This window comes from Cervus elaphus, chromosome 6 (genome assembly GCF_910594005.1).
Source record: "Cervus elaphus chromosome 6, mCerEla1.1, whole genome shotgun sequence".
NCBI classification, from domain to species: domain Eukaryota; kingdom Metazoa; phylum Chordata; class Mammalia; order Artiodactyla; family Cervidae; genus Cervus; species Cervus elaphus.
The window spans coordinates 1552598-1568658 of NC_057820.1; the positions used below are offsets into that span (position 1 = coordinate 1552598).

A 16061-nucleotide genomic window follows, 5' to 3' on the forward strand; every position below is an offset into this window, starting at 1 on the left:
TTTCCCACCTCCCTGTCAAATTAGAGCTGGGAGCAGATTAAATTTCATTCTTTAAAAAAAATGGCATTTCTTACATCCTTTGTTGAGTCATTCAAACCCATTTCACTTGATACTGAGGGAATACACTAATGATGACCTGTCCCAAGAGAGTCCCTCAGGAGTCAGATGGCTCCAAAAGGGGGATTGTCACCTTCCTTAACTGGTAATTCAAAGGTAGGGTGGACTTCAGGACATGCCTGATCCAAGAGCTCTGACTCCAAGCTGGTAGCAGTTCCAATCTCACAGCGTCTGGAGGAAGGGCCATCTCTCCCTGGCAGCTCTCTTAGGAGGGAAACCTCTCTGTCCTCCAAGCCTTGAGCTGTAGCCTCATTGGATTGAACATGCTCTGCTGAACAAGTTCCTGCAGTGGGGGAAGGTCTGCATGGGGGCCCAAAGCAGGCCCTGTGACAAAGGGAGAGAATTTCCCCTCACCTGTCCGACTGGCCTCTGGAGCAGGGGCAGAAGTGGTGGCCCAGCAAACTCAGGGTGCTATTGGCAGTGATGCTGGTTGGTAGTCCACAGGGTACCCACCTGCCCTCCTGGACTCGGCGGCTGCTCAGAGCACCTTGAGAGAACCTGGGGCTTCTGTTCATATAGACCCCATGGAACCTGGAGGGCAGCTCTTGGGCCATCTCCTGAGTTTATGGCCTGAGGGCCTGTCTTGTGGGGTAAACAGATAGCAACATGTTCCTTGCCTTGTAACTTCCCATCAGGAGGCAGAGTTTCATCTTCCCCCGTCCTTGAATCTGAGATGACTTGCTTTGGCTCATAGGGTCCAGCAGGAGTGGCCGTGTGCCAGGTGACAGCCTGGACCTCAGGTGGCCTTGGAGGTCCCTCTAGTTCTTCACCTGGCCACAGTGTGGGCCTGTCCCGGGTGGCATGGTCCTATTGGGATGATCTGGTATTCTCAGAACAAGAGAGACAAGCTGGGCTCTTTCCTGGTTGCCAAACCCATGCCCATGCCCAGTTCTGGGAGCTAAACTCGAGGAAGCCACCACCAGGCTCTCTAATCCCCATTCTGACATGCAGCCCCACCAGGGCTGGCGCGCACCTTTGCTCAGAGTTGGGTCTTAGGACCCCCTGAGATAGGCACCGCTGTCTTCTCCATACAACAGGCCAGGGAACCTTGAGACCTGCCTGAACCCTGGAGCTGGGATTCAAACTTAGGCAGGAGCGATCCAGGGTCCACACTCTCTGACTCCAGGAGACCTCCAGTCTCCCGCTTTCCCAGGACCTGGCTGGGCCGGAAGCCGGCGGGAGTTCTCCGTCTTCAGCCCTTTCCTGACACCTACAGCCTTCAGAATAATCAAGACTCTCAGCCTGACAGCCGGGTCCTCCAAGGTCTGCCTCTTGCCTCCCGCGACCCCCGTTGCTCCCAACCCCTGCACCCTGGCATACTGGGTAGCCTTCAGCTCTCTGGTCATGCTCTCTGGGTGGGTCTTTGCCCACCCAGGCCCCCTTTTCCTGGAACTGCTCTCCTCCATTCTAGTCCATTGGATGCTCAGCTAGCTCCCTCCGGGGAGCCCTCCCAGACGGCCCGGTAGAGTGCCTCCCCCGGCTTCCCACAGATGGGCCAGTCTGTGCTTCCCTCCCTCCCTCCCATCTCTGCCAGCAGCCCGGTAAAGGCCCGGGATCGCGGGGACCAGTCGCGCGCGAGTCCAGGGCCTGGCGCGGCCAGGAAGCCAGACTGGAGGCGACGCAGATCACCGGGAACCTAGGCCGAGAGAGGGGCGTGTTCCAGCCCGGACCACGACTCCCGGGAGGCCTTGCGCGCCGAGAGGCGCCGGCCGCTCCTCTCGCGGGAAGGTAGGAGCTTTTTTTTTTTTTTTGAGTTCGCGGGCGTGGGCGGGGCCGGAAGCAAGGCGCGTTTCAAAGTGGTGATAGATGGTTTTCTTATCCAATAGGGTTGAAAATAGAGCCCCCTCCACGGGCGGACCGCGGGAGTTAGGGACGGCGGTGGCCAGTAGGGAGGCGCGGGGGCGGGGCCGAGGCCCCCGGAGAGGAAGTGGGTCGGTGCTGAGGCGGCGGCGGCGGCGTCGTCTGCTAGAGGTCTTCTCTGAAGCGGCTCGCGGAGGTGCTTCCCTCGCTCGAGTGCGTCGACCGCAGCGCCCGCTGAGCCACCCCGGCGCCAGGCAGGGCTCGGCTTCGCGGGGGGAGCGGGCGGCAAGCCAGTGCCGAGCGGGTTCGGGGGGTTTTTGTGGCCTCGCGCGGCCTGAGGAGGCCTCGGCGCCGCGTCCCGAGGAGCCGCCGGGGCGCGGCCGACCCCGCTCGGGCCCCGACCCACGGCCGAAAACCTCTCCCAGGGCCCCGCGCGGGGGTCGCAGGAACCCGGAGCGGGCGCGGAAGTGGGGAGGCCTAGCCGCGGGTGTCGGCCGCCCCGGGCAGGCCGCAGACTGGGCGCCCCGGTCTTAACTTCGCCGGGGAAACTGAGGCGGCGGGGCGGGGAGGGGCGCGTCCAAGGTCACCGGGAAGGCCGGTGGGGGCGCCGCTCGCGGGCCGGCGCGGGCGTGCGGGAGGCTGGGCGAAGGTTTCGTCCCTGCCGAGGCCGCCGCCTTTGTGTGCTCGCGCCGCCGCCGCCGCGGGCTGGCGAGTCGGCCGGGCCGCCGGGCGGAGCCGCCTCCAGGCTGGGCCGGGGCTGGCACGCTCGAGGCGGGGGGGGTGGGGGGGGGGTGGGGAGGAGGGGGGCGGCGGGCAGAGCTCAGCGGGTCTTAGGCTCCGCGCGCTGGCCGGACGCGTGGCCGCCCAGGCCTGCGGCTGAGCCCGCGGCGGGCGCCTGGAGACAGGTGCCTGAAGCCCAGGACTGGGCGCAGGCCGCTTTCCACGTCTTGACCCGTCGAGGGAAAAGGGAAGAGTTCAGAGCCTTGGTAGGCGTTTTCTTGGGGTGTTGGCTTTTGTGTAACTCCAGCCCGTGCCCGTCGACTGTCACGGTCATACCTTCCTGCTTCTGTGCCACTTTTCTTGGAACCAGACCTGGGGTCTCCAGCTATGTGGTCCTTCACTCTGTGCTCCAGCTTAGGCTGCCTTAGTGGCCGGGAAGACTGAAGCGGTCTGTCCAAGGTCACAGCCTCGGTTCCCTGCCTGCAGAACTAGACCTTTGAACTTAGTGACCGGGAGCTTGGGGGCCGACTGGTTATGAAAGATAGAAAAGTTGAAGGGAATCTTTTGGCTTTGTTTTTCTGGTGGTTTGTTTTTTGAGGGGTTGGGGTGGTTTCCCCTGTGAGTTTGAGAGCATTCAAATAGTGATACGATCTGTATGGCCTGAACTTGAGCTTCCAACTTGGACTCAGATCTTGCTTCAGTGCAGTGTTTGTAAACCTTTCACATTCATGACTCCCCTCCATCCCCAGCCTTTTTTACACATTGTTTTCCTAATTGTTCTCACCAAACAATTGTTCGCTGCAGAATGTTAATGCTGCCTTCCTACTGTAGGCTCTCTTTATGAGCTATATGCATAATTATGCTTTGCACATAAAAAGAAGGGGCTTCCCCCCTTTTAAGAATTCATACATTAATATTTTAAGTGACCACATTTTGAGGTCTTCTGTGTGCCAAGCTTTGCTTGGACGAAAATAGGCGTGGTACAGGCCCTGGTGGAGTTGAGGAGCCAGAGTGGAGAGAATGAGGGGTATTCCCCAAGGTTGAAACATCAGATGGGGCTGGAGAGGTAGCAGGAACTAGAATACAGAAGGTCTGTGGTGCACCTCCACAATGAGGAATTCAGGATTTATCTTAAGGCCAAGTGGGAAATCACTAAGCTGAGTTCTAAGGAGGGAACTTAACAGGGTTAGATTTGCGTTTTAGAAAAACCACTGTTCTATGAGAAGGATGGTTAGAAAGGGGACAAAACTAGTTGCTTAAGGACTAGTTAGGAAGAGAGAGAAGGGTAGCTTGGGCCAGGGTAGTGACTAGGGGTGTTCCCAGGTGGTGCAAGTGGTCAAGAATCAGCAAGAGATGCAAGACATTTGCGTTTGATTCTTAGGTCGGGAAGATGCCCTGGAGAAGGAAATGGCATCCCACTCCAGTATTCTTGCCTGGAAAATTCCATGGATGGAGGAACCTGGTGGGCCATAGCCCATGGAGTTGCAAAGAGTCAGACACTACTGAGCGTGCACACACACAGGGACCAGTCACTGAACTTGGTGATGCCACTCATGGAAGTTCTTTACTGACTTTTTACTTAAAAGCTTTTAGCAAAGTCCGTGTCTGGGAGTTTATACCCTTGCCAATTTCTGGGAAAGACTTGGGGTGCTGCTTGATGAAAATATATGCACAAGTTGGTTGGTTTGTATGTGTTCCTGTGTATATGTTAACCCATGTCTTATTTTGGAATGATTTATGTACACTTTTCACTATCCCCAAATTAGGGGTTTTTGAGGGATAAGGTGGCTCCTGTAGAATATCGTAAGGTTGGCTGTTGTTGAGTGAGATATGAATCACATGTGCTCTTCTGACATATCTTTCCTAAGTAGCTTGTTTCTTAGAAGAACTTTGGGAATTTTATAGCAAGGCATTTTGAGGTTTCCTCTCTAAGGAGGAAGGCCCAGAGCACAGATTGCGCCTCACCCCAGGGTTACAGGTCAAGTGTGAGTAAACGTGGGGTTAAGATGGAGGGTGCCGCTCCACAGGGATGGGGAATTTTCTTTGGAAGGGTTGTTTTTTTCCCCCCAGGCATAAGTAAGTCTTGGCAGGTTTATTGAATACCTCTTTGTGAAGAGAAGGAAAGGCTTGGGAACGTTTCAGAATGAGTATTATCAGTAGCCTGCTTGTGCAAAAGAGAAGTGACCATCAGGCTTTCCTGTACTCCAGAAACCACATGGTTTCCTGACGTGCCCAGTAGGGTACCTTAACAGCAGAGTGTGCCTCCGGATCGCTGAGTAGATTGGCTTGCTCTGTAGATTTTCTTGACATTCACAAATTTAAAATGAAAGGATAGCTCCTGAATGGCGTTATTACCTGTTAATGCCATTTTGTTTGGGAATTATAATCTTTTCTTTTTGGTGTTTATTTATGTGACTGCACCAAGTCTTGGTTGTGGCCGAGGGGGTCTTTAGTCTTCACTGCTGCATGTGAACTCTTGTAGTCGGGGCATGTGGGACCCAGTTTCCTGATCAAGGATCAAATCCAGGCCCCCTGCATTGGGAGCTCGGAAACTTAGCCACTGGACCTCAGTGAAGTCCTTGGAATCATAATTTCTAGTAGTAGGAGTGTGACTCAGATGTCTCTAAGGGTTACTCTAGGTTTGTGATGTAATAATCCTGTCTACTGTTTAGGAGTCTCTACTGCTAAAAAATCCACCCAGCCCGGTAGCTTGGGTTAGCTCTATCTTATGTGTCCTGAAGCACGGGAGAGGCAGTCACTTACCCAAGTTCATACAGTTAGTAAGCAGACCTAGCATCTGAACCTCAGACCCCAATGTCTTTGTTCCTTTTGCTGGACTTTGTTAGTGTTTATTGTTACATTTCTTTTTCAAGGAAGGTTTACCCAGAAAGGGTCTAATTATAAATATTCTCGAGAAACTTAACTTTGAGTAATTGCATTGTACTCTTGAGTCTAGTTTCTGTTCCTGAATGACCCCTTCCCCCAAGAAAGTGGTCTCACGACCTGGGGATTTTCCTGTCTGCTGCACCTCACTTCTCATTTTAACCAAACCGTTGCTGAATTCTGCTGCTTGCTATAGCAGACCAATATAAAGTTTGCTGCTTTTCTGAACACCTTCTTGATATTTTTCAATTCTTAACTAATAATTAAAAACATAAGGTTGTGGCCCCTTTTTTTCAAGTTGAAAATGCTTCAGATAGAGACCATGATGGTCTTCTGGTTTTAAATGTCCCTTTGTTTCCTGATGGTGACTGCATTTTTATTTGCAGTGTAATAAGGCTCCATTTCCCCATCTTTTTTCCCACCTCAGAACACTCTGCCGTCTTGAAGAATCTGCCATCTCTTTCATCTCTTTCAAGTGTCTCATGAGGTTGGTAATTTAATTTCAATGGGGAAAAAAATCATTTAGCTACCATGTTTGTGCCAAATGCTGCTCAAAGAAGAGGGCATACCCTGATGGGTTTTGACATAGAGTTATGTTTAGCAGATGGAGTGCATGCGACAGAAACAACAGGATGAGGAGTGACAGAAATGTACGTAACGTTTCTTTGAGGTCGACCTAGAAGAATGAGCAGTTCTCCAAAGTGGGATGGGGTAGGAGACCCTCGCAGGCGAGGTAACAGGGTATATCAGATTACAGTGCTGGGACTGGCATCCACAGTACCCGAAGTGAGGCAGTCAGTTCTCTGTTGGTTTGTTTTAAATCAGTGTATTCAAATATAGTTGATTTTACTTAATTCTGCTCTTACCAGTTGTTTGGAAGCAAGGATTAATTCCAGCAGGATTGATATTTTACAGAACAGGTTGAATATAATGGGGCTGTTGAGTTTAGTGTGCATAATTTCACAAAGAAAGTTGAACTCAGCTGAACCAAGCCACAGAGACCATGTACGCCTCAGACACCTATCAGCTGTATCAATTCACTGTGTGTTTGAGCCACACCCCCTGCACATCTGATGTTACAACACCCTGTTTCCCAATAACTCACAAGCCACAGACTTGGTAAAGTGTCACGGTTATTATGGTATATGGGCATTTCTTAACCATTTAATTTGTCTAACTATACTGCCACTTTTGTTAGGTATGTGTGGGTATGTGTGTGAAATTGTCCAAATTTTGGAGTGTTGTACCCCTAATTCCACTTTTACCCAAAAACTCTATACACCTTTTATATTGTATGGTGATTTTTAGGAAGACCTGTGTCTGTCACTGCAAGTGAGGCCAGACCGCTTAGTGGTTGGCTATACACATGAAGGCAGTGGGTGCGGTCTTCTGGGGACATTTGTCATGTCCTTGGGTCCCTTGGAGTCTGGCAGATGTTTTTGAACTCCCATTGAAAGTTTTGACTTCTCTGGCCCACTGAACGTTCTTCCTCCTGCTTTGCTGCTTTGTCTTTAGAACATCCCCAATGTTCCCTTTCTAATAGGTGCTTGCTGTCCTGGGAGCCAAGGACCATTGACTTTATTTTAGTTCCGAGGAAGAGAGTTGGAGAGAATCTGGATTCCACCACCAAAATGAATGTCTTTAAATAAAGAATTGAGTTTGGCTTGCCACTTGGTGATGGCATGTATGCACCCTTTAGCCAGCCCACGTGTGTATCTGCCTGAATAGAAGGCCATTCCTTGGCTGAGGACCCCTGGGGGCAGAGCTATTTGAGACCAGCTCCCCTCTTAGGGCTTCCCTGGTGGCTCAGATGGTAAAGTGTCTGCCTGCAATGTGGGAGACCCGGTTCGATTCCTGGGTCGGGAAGATCCCCTGGAAAAGGAAATGGCTACCCACTCCAGTACTCTTGGCTGGAAAATCCCGTGGACGGGGAGCCTGGCGGGCTACAGTCCATGGGGCTGCACAGAGTCAAACACGACAGAACACCTTCCCTTTGTTTCTGGTTTCTTTCCCTTCATATGCAAATAGGGGGTTCTCTCTGGAGGGCACCACTGGGCTGCTGCCGGCTGTAGGTGAAGGCCAGAGAACCGTATCTATGAGCTGCTGACGTCCCCGGCCACCACCACAGTCTGCACCTTGGCCTTCCTGGCTTAGTCCACACACATGCACCCCCTCAGCCCACCTCAGGTTCGTGGTTCTGCGGAAGCCGCAAAGATTCCTAGCTTTGTGCTTTGGTGCCCTCCGCACAAGCCTAGCATGCCTCCTTCCTGGGAGTTTTAGGGTCTGTCTTTTTGGCCTCTGGTATGTTTTCAGCCTCTGGTGGAAATGGATCCTGAGGTTTCCTTCATTATATTTCTCTTGCTCCTGACCCCCTGCAATACCTTTGTTTGTATTAATATCACGAGCCCTTCCCCCCCTCCGCCCCCCGCCTGCTGCACCCCCCCTCCCTGCTGCACCCCCCCGCCCCCCAGCCCAGGCCAGGATGACTGAAAGAAAATGAGAAGTTAGTTAGGGGGTCAGGGGTGGGGCAGCTACTGAGCTGTGCTTCTGTATATCCCAGAGAAACCTGCAAAGGAGTGGTCGCAGGACCAAGTAGGCAACTTCTTACTTCCAAAATTAATTGGTTGAACTTGGTGTCTATTGATATCCCTCCCACTTGTGAAAACCTTCCAAACCTATTACCGATACAACCTTGGGAGATAATGGCTTTGGAGAATTGGGGTGCCCCCTCCCCGCCAGGCTCCAGGGCTTTCACTGACAAAGGGTCAGCCTAATGTTTTGGGGGGGATTTGTCTTAACCCTGCATGTGAAGCTGTGGAGAAATTCCTGAGAAGAGCTTCATCGAGAAGAGGGTGAGCCAGCACTCTGGTGATGTTAGAGTCATAGGTATGTTTTGGAGGTAGCAGAGCTTGGAGGAGACTGAGGGTCCTCCCGCAGGTAACCTTCTTACAAATGTTTCTCAGCTGTACCCACGGCAGTGCATTTCTGAATACCTGATTAAATCCTTTTAAAAGCATACAGGAAAGAAAAGGAAGATGAAGTTTATTTTTTAATTTTTGTGTTGTGGTAAAATACGCATAATGTAAAATAGACCATCTGAACCACTTGTAGGTGTTCAGTGATATTAAGTAAATCCACCTTGTTGTGCCGCCCTCACCATCTATCTCCAGAACCTTTTGCATCCTCCCAGGCAGGAACTCTGTATTCATTAAAGTAAAACTCCTTGTCCCCCAGCCTCTGGCAATTACCATTCTACTTTCTGTCTCTGAATTTGATGTCTTGGGACTTCATGTAAGAGGAATTATGCAGTATTTACCCTTTTGTGTCTGTCTTCACTAACTAAGCATAATGTCTTCAGGGTTCTTTTTCTTAAGGCTGAATAATACTCTTTTTACTTTATTTTTCTTTTTTTAACTCATTTTCAGAAAACTGAAGTTCATTCTTAATTCTGGGCCTTTGAACCTCAAGGCCGGATTATAAACAAAAGTAGAACATCTCTTTACCCAAAGAGTTGTTCTTTTTCTCTAGTAGAAGCAAAACAATCCTCATTGGGTCCTTTGTTTGGAGAAAAGGGGAAAATTTCCTTAACTGACAAATCGCTGAGCAGGTGTGAAGTCCCCTGGTGCCCCTTTCAGTTCTCTGAGACTGACTGGCTTGGTCAGGGTCACGCAGTAAATGTGTCTCAGACCCAGTTGTGTGTCTCCAGGCACAGTCAGCTGCTCTCTGTCTTTGCCGAGTCCAGTCCCTGTGGAGCCCCAGGGGACAGGGTGGGTGGCCGCTGGGCCTCCTTCAGGCATCGGTCACTGGGAGGGGGCTGCCCCACGCCTCCCTGCTGGCTCTCCAGCTTCCTGTCCGCCTGGGCAGGGGTCGTCAGCCATGTCCTGCCAAGTCTCTTCTGGAAGTGAGTTGAGCTTGCTGAGAGCAGAAATGTTTGTTCCAATTCCTTCTGGGGTGGAAAGTTTGCTTTGCTCTCATCTAGTAGCACTCACACTTGTGAGAAGAGCTGTGGTTACTGGCCTTTCTGATGTGATACCTATTTATTACTTAATTTATTGATTGTCTTTCCACTTAGAATGTATGCTCCGTGAGTGTCTGTTTTGTTCACCATTGTAAATCCAATCCCTGAAGCAGTGCCTGACTCAGAGTAAGCCCCATGCACAGAATTGTTGAATTACTCAACTGGGATGGTTCCGTCCAGGGTGCTAGAACCTACTGGGCACTTTGATTCAGTATCACAGCTGCGAGGTAGGGGCTATTTTTCCCACATGGAAGATGGTAAAACTGAGGCATGGAGGTCAAGTGTGTGTGCAGGGCTCGGGATCATTTGGCCAGTCTCATGATTGCTGTCTATAAAGTGCACCCTCCTTTGTATAAGCAGGAGGCTCTTAATTTTTATTAAGTTCTGAGGCCTGGTCGTTGATGTGACGGTGACATCAGTGTTCATTTAAGAAGCTTTGGTGAGGACTTACCAGTTCTCCCGCGGTTAGGACTCCGTGCTTTCACTGCTGAGTGCCCAGCTTTGATCCCTGATGGGGAACTAAGATCTCAGCAGCTGCAAGGCTGGCTGCAAAATTTAAATAAACTTTAAAAACGTGTGACCTAGACAGTTGGTACTAGCCAGGGCCTCGGTGCCTAATCAGTTGCTGATAAATCAGCCTCTCATTGATGAGACTATAGGTGGAGGCTTCTCTGCTTTTACCATGCCGGCATTGAGTCAGACTCACTCTGCTCCTGTCTTAGAATAGCTTCGTGAGTTGACAGAGATCCGCTCTGTAACTGCCACACACAGGGAGTACGTGACCCGAGGTGGCTGCCTCTCGTCTCCCGGTCGGACACACACAAGTAGCCACTGTAGAGCCCAGATCGCAGCAGTCTCACCTGCCCTGGTGGCTGAGGGTCCTTGGGCCGGCCGTGGGCCCTGGCTGGACAGAGCGCCTAGCCCAGACAGCTCCCTGGGGCCCTGCAGCTTCCTTGTTTTCTGGCACACCCCTTCCCTGCCCCTTTTCTGCTGATCCCTCCTTTCCTGGCTCCTGGAACAGTAAGACCACAGGATTCAGCTGCAGTCAACACTGCCCAACAGTTTCTAGCCGTGATGCATGTAGACATTTGCATGTAATCAAATGCACAGAGGCATCACATGCATATGATCGTGTGTCACCCCTACTAGCGTTGGGGGGTCATCTTTCATGTCCATAGTAGCCTCCTGGGAAAAAATCAACCTCTGGCAATAACGTCATGATTGAGTAGACCGTTAAACTTGTGAGAACGCTGAAGGTACTAACCTTCGCACCTCCCCGCTGCCATCCGGTCGGGTGGTCTCACTTCTCTCCACACTTGCCACCATCTCCAAGCCACACAGCTTTCTTCTGCCTGGGTTACTCCACGCCTCCGTGCGGGTCTGCGTTCTGACTCGTCCAGGCTCTCACAGGCCTCCTCGCACAGGTGGTGCCGTCTGTATGAACCCCTGCCTGCCCTGTCCCGGGAGGCGTGTGGGCCTCAGGGCTCCCACACAGCACGCTGCACGTCTCGGGCAGGTCCTCTCTTCCCTTTGGATGGCCCTGCCCACCGATGTGTTTGTTGAATAGCTCCGTCACTTGGGGCCTCGTCTTCAGTGTCGCTTCCTCCAGGCAGCCCAGTTTGGCCCTCCGTAACAGCTTGGGCCTCCACTTGCTTGGTCATCCATGAGCAGCTCCCTGTGGCCAGCTCACTGGCCTCATTCTAGGTCTGCCTGTTTACTGCTGCTTTCTCCTTGAAATGCCAGCTTTTGTCTAACTGATAGCCAAGTTTTCCAGACTGTCTTTCTGCCTTGTGATTCTCTTTTCAGGTTTTTTTTTTTCCCTACCTGACTTCCCAAATTCTAACACAGATTCTAAAACCTCTACCTCCACCCTAGTTCTCTCTCCTGGGTTTTTCAGCTGCCTTTGGACCTTTCTCCTTGGATACCCACGTGCAGCATTTCTAAAACTAAGCTGTCTGCCTTGTTTATCCCTTCCCTAGCCCGGTTCTGTGGCGTCACTCCCATGGAATAGCCAGATAGATAACCTTCCAAGGGCTGGTCTTCCCTCACCTTCCTGTCAGAGCGTTAGGGGGTCCTGGCATCTGGCCTTCTTGACCATTCCCAGTGCCACCCTCTACTCCTAGTCTTTTCTTAGTGGCAGGGACAACATTAACCACCTTCTCGCACTTCTGAGCCACTCACTGCTTCAGTAACCAAGAACATCTCCTTTGGGCAAAGGATTAGCTAGGTGCAAAGTGGACAGAGCTCTGACCTCTGGCACTTCTTCGGGTGAGGCATGCTGAATAACTGCACAGTTTGCCTTGGAAACCACGGTGGGGGGATGTTGCTGAGATGAAGTGCTGGCATGTTGGAAGGAGTTCCTGGACACTAAGTTTGAGAAACCTGGAAAACACCCATGTTCCATATTGTTCCTAGAATTAATACTTCTGATTCTGGCTTGTATTTGTGTTTTTAAGACTGGGTGTTCTGGTGTCAAACTGCCCTGGTTTAAATCCAGACTTGGTGTTTACTAGGTGTGGACTGTGGGCAAGTTACTTAACCCCTGATCATTCTTAGCTCCCTTGTGTGTGAAATGGTCACCATAATAGTGTCTGCCTCCTTGTTGGGTGAGAGGAAGATTATACAAGATGGTGTGTGGAGAGCGCTTTAGTGTCTTGCACACAGAAATGACCTCTAAGTTTGAGCTATTGTTAGTTTCACTATTCTAGTGGCTTCTATTACCTGCATGACCCAGAACGCTTTGTAGTTGGTGAGGGCCATATTTCCCACAACCCCTGGTCTCTTTGTCCACACACTGCACTTCCATGTTCGCAAACTGGCCTGCTGGGGCGACCCTCCCCCAACCCGGGTCTCCCCACCTCCACACTCTGGTGAAACCCAGCCCCTTGGCAGATTTCCCTGAGGCTGGCCTTCCACCCTTTTATGTTCTCTGACCGCTGACCTTTATTATCCCTTAAAGGAGAGCCCGGTATGGAACAAGCTGTTGGGTTGGGTTGGGGCGTGGGAGGGTGTAGCCCAGCCTGGGGCTGCAGGTGGGTGGGTGGCAGAGAGCGGGGAGGGTGCGCTCGCCGAGGAGTGGGGAACCCTCTGGCACAGCGGCCGGATGCGTCTGGAGCCACCATGTTTGAAAACCTAAAACTTAAAACAAGGAGGAGGCAAGAGGCTTTGGAGCAACCAAGGTTTGTGCATTTATTTCCTTGTGCTCAGCAGACAGGTCACTGTCAGTGACATTTGTATTAGATTCTTCTCAATTCTGAGAGAGACTGCTGGGATCGATGAGTTCTGGATTAGGATCCAGGAAGCCCGGTGGCTCTAGAACCACATGTGATCTGGTCTTGTGAGTCCCCAGGGGCTGTGGAGGTGCCGCCGCCTCCCGTGCTCACCAGGTGGACTGTCTTCATCTCTGCTTGGGGAGGCGCTTGTGCCAGTCGCGAGTGAGGGCACCCCTGGGCCGGCCTGAGGGTGTCAGGCGAGGTCATGCCGTAGGCCAGTCGCGAGCCTCCTTGGAGAGAGTGAGACAGCGAAGAGACTGTCTGCGGCACTCGCGGAGCCGGGGGAGGCTCGGGCAGGGCGATGTGCGTGCTTACGGCTGGTGCTGATGTGCAGCGGAATCCAGCACAGCATTGTGAAGCAGTTACCCGCTGATGGAAAATAAACTACTTGGGGTCTGAGTGGATAATGCGGGCGGGGGCATGCCTGGATGCGGACTGCCGGGTGCTGGAGAAAGGCTCAGCTGGCTGGACACTCCCTCAGTGGGGCTGCTCCTGGAGAACCTCTGGCCTCTCCCGGTCCTCTTGGTTTCCCTTGCACCGGGCTCGTATGCCCCAGTTATTGCGACATCTGAGCTGTCTGCTGGCACCCACCCCAGACAGGAGCTGGTGGCTGGATGTATTCACTGCTGCATTCCCAGGACAGGAGCCCTGCTGATGAGTGCATGATGTGGGGAGACGTGCAGCCCGTGGGTCCGTGTTGGAGCTGGTCGGGTGCGGTGATCCACAGCCTCTTAGGGCTGTGCAGTGGGTGGTGCAGGCGGAGAGACCGCAAGGCTGTGCTGGCAGATCAGGTCTGTGAGCCTGGAAAGTGTGCGGTACCCGTCCAAGTGCTCTTTGTATTAGCTCCTGTAATCCTCACACACCGTTGAGGTCGGTGCTGTCTTGTTTTAGAGACAAGCAAATAAGGCCTGGGCTTCCCTGATGGCTTAGCGGTAAAGAACTTACCTACCGATGCTGGAGACATGGGTTCGATCCCTGGTCTGGGAAGATCCCCTGGAGAAGGAAATGACAATGCTCTCCAGTATTCTTGCCTGGAGAATCCATTGGACATAGGAGCCTGGCAGGCTGCAGTCCCTGGGGTGTCAGAGTCGGACACAACCGAGTGACTAAACAACAAATAAGGCACAGAGAAGTTCAGAGTCTCGCCCAAGGTCACAAGTAGGGGTTTGGAAGTGTGACCCCTGTCCATGGTTTCTGGCTGTGGAGATATACTCTAATTGAAAGGCCAGATGGCCTCCACAGGCCATGCTTAGGGGTTGGGACTTGATGGGGACCTCGGGAAAGGCTGTGGGGTCAGCTGCTGTCTCCAAGATATGTTGGCAGTATGGTAGAAGGGTTCCAGGCTGGGGGGACCGTGTGGAGGAGGCGGCAGCACTGGGGATGAGAAGAAGGGGGTTGACAGAGTTCCCATGTCTCACACGTGTATGATTGGTCCTCTCCAGCTCCCAGGCCGTGTCCTAGACAGGCCTTCCCGTGGCGTGGCCTGCAGTGGCCCCACTAGCCTTGCCTCGGGACTTGTGAGCCCCATCCTAGACCTACTGAATCCGAATCTAGTTTAACAAACCCTCCAGGTGAGTGAGCCTGACACAGGCTCCACTTTGAGAACGCCTGTCCTTGTGCACACCACTGTCACCGCGGACGGGCTGACCCATGCCGCCGCCTCCCTCTGCCTCTCGGGTCCCTAGGCCTTGCCCCGTGCGGGGTCCTCTCCCACCAGGAGCCCGTCGACGCCGACTGCACCCTGACTCCTGCCTGCACGTTTTGGCCGCTCCTTCACTGCTTTCGCCACTGCCTCCCTGAACTCAGATCTGCAGGGTTGGTCCCCACCTTCCGCGGGCCCTGAGCAAACCAAGGGCCTCCCGTTCTCCAGGAGCCAACGCACCTGCTGCGCTCTCTGCCCTTCCTGGAGCCTGCCTGGCTTCCCGACCCACAATTGCTTAGTTCTTCTCTGCTCATCTGTTGCCAGTGGCAGAGTCTCAGCTGGGCACGCAGGGTGGGTCAGGGTTGGTGGCCCTTGTCTCCTCCCCTGAATCATGGGCACCTGCAGCAGGCCCCAGTTCCCAGTTGTGGGGAGAGGCGGAGGCTCTTTCCTTCCTGGGATTGTGCCGTCACATGGAACAGTTCTGGTTTTCGTCGGCTTCCCAGAAGCTAGCACAGGACTCTGCAGGGGTTTCTTGTCTTTGTGTGTGTGTGTCTGGGGGGGGTCCTTTTCTTTATTGATCTCTTGATTACTCCAGAGAGGATTCAAGAAGGGAGGGGGCTTCAGCGTCACCCACCCTCCCAGTTGGCAGGAGCCTCAGAGCGTGTGCAGTGAGGCAGGGTCACTGCATCCAAGGAAGCTGTGAATGAGAGGCCGGAGCTCAGTGTCCCCAGCCTTTCACAGTCAGAGTCATAGGGCAATAGCTGCTTTCCTAAGCCTGAGTGAGGCAAGCCGCGTCCGCACAGATTGTGCCAAAGGGTTCAGGATTTCTCCTTTCGTAACAGAGACCTGGGCTTTGTCCCTTCTGCCTGCTCCCCCAGTGGGTCACAGGTCATCACCATTCGGCTGCCTGGAACGGCCTAACTAGAGCTGGTCGCCCAGTGACCAGCAGCTGCCTGGCACCCTGCCGTTTGCATTTTGTCTCCTGGCACAGCCTGGGGGAGGTGGGCACAACTTGGACAAGGCCAGAGCCCGTCTTAGCCTCATGGGGGTGACTCCAGACAGGCAGGGAGGGGGCCGTGGGCCGAGGAGCATCTGTGTGAGTTTCAGCAGCCAGGAGGGCAAGGGGTGACCTCATGGTCCTGCTTGCAGGCTGTGGGGTCACGCGGTCCTGTCTTTTGCAAGGGTGTATATCTCCCACGGAGGATGTGGGTTAGGACGTGATTGCGCAAAGTGCTCAGCAAAGTGCACAGCTGACAGAAAGGACCAGTAAACGATTGAGCTGAACTGTCTCGTCAATAATATGGGTGCAGCATTTGTCAACTTGATACCTTTATTTTCCAGGGCTTGAAGATTCTGGAAATCTGCTGGGGTGCAGATCCCTGTGCTAGTCAGAAGATGAGTAACCAGCAGGCATGAGTGGCTGAGGCCAGGCCTGGTCTAGACTGTGTGTGTTTCTCTGTAGGTTGGCACCGAGGATCACCATGAGTACGGTGAGTTTTACAAGTTCATGGATTCTATTTTTTAAGGCTAAACAACTACTTCATTCCTTGTGTATCTAAATTATGAGAGTACCATAAAGGTGCTTCTGAGTAACCCACATTCCTGAAAG

The 16061-nt window shown here is 52.7% G+C and overlaps 1 protein-coding gene across 3 annotated transcripts in view; it reads left to right on the forward strand.

The window, feature by feature from the left end:
* The first annotated feature begins 2002 nt into the window (after positions 1 to 2002).
* Positions 2003 to 16061, forward strand: part of RNF4 (ring finger protein 4) — a 32833-nt gene continuing 18774 nt past the window's right edge. The window contains exons 1-2 of one of the 3 annotated variants that reach the window (XM_043906003.1): positions 2003 to 2113; positions 15794 to 15942. In XM_043906003.1, the coding sequence (XP_043761938.1) occupies positions 15934 to 15942 (9 nt within the window). In that variant the 5' untranslated portion in view covers positions 2003 to 2113; positions 15794 to 15933. Of the gene's footprint in view, positions 2131 to 15793; positions 15943 to 16061 lie in introns of all 3 variants that reach the window. The other 2 variants (XM_043906004.1, XM_043906002.1) reach the window with 2 other exon arrangements.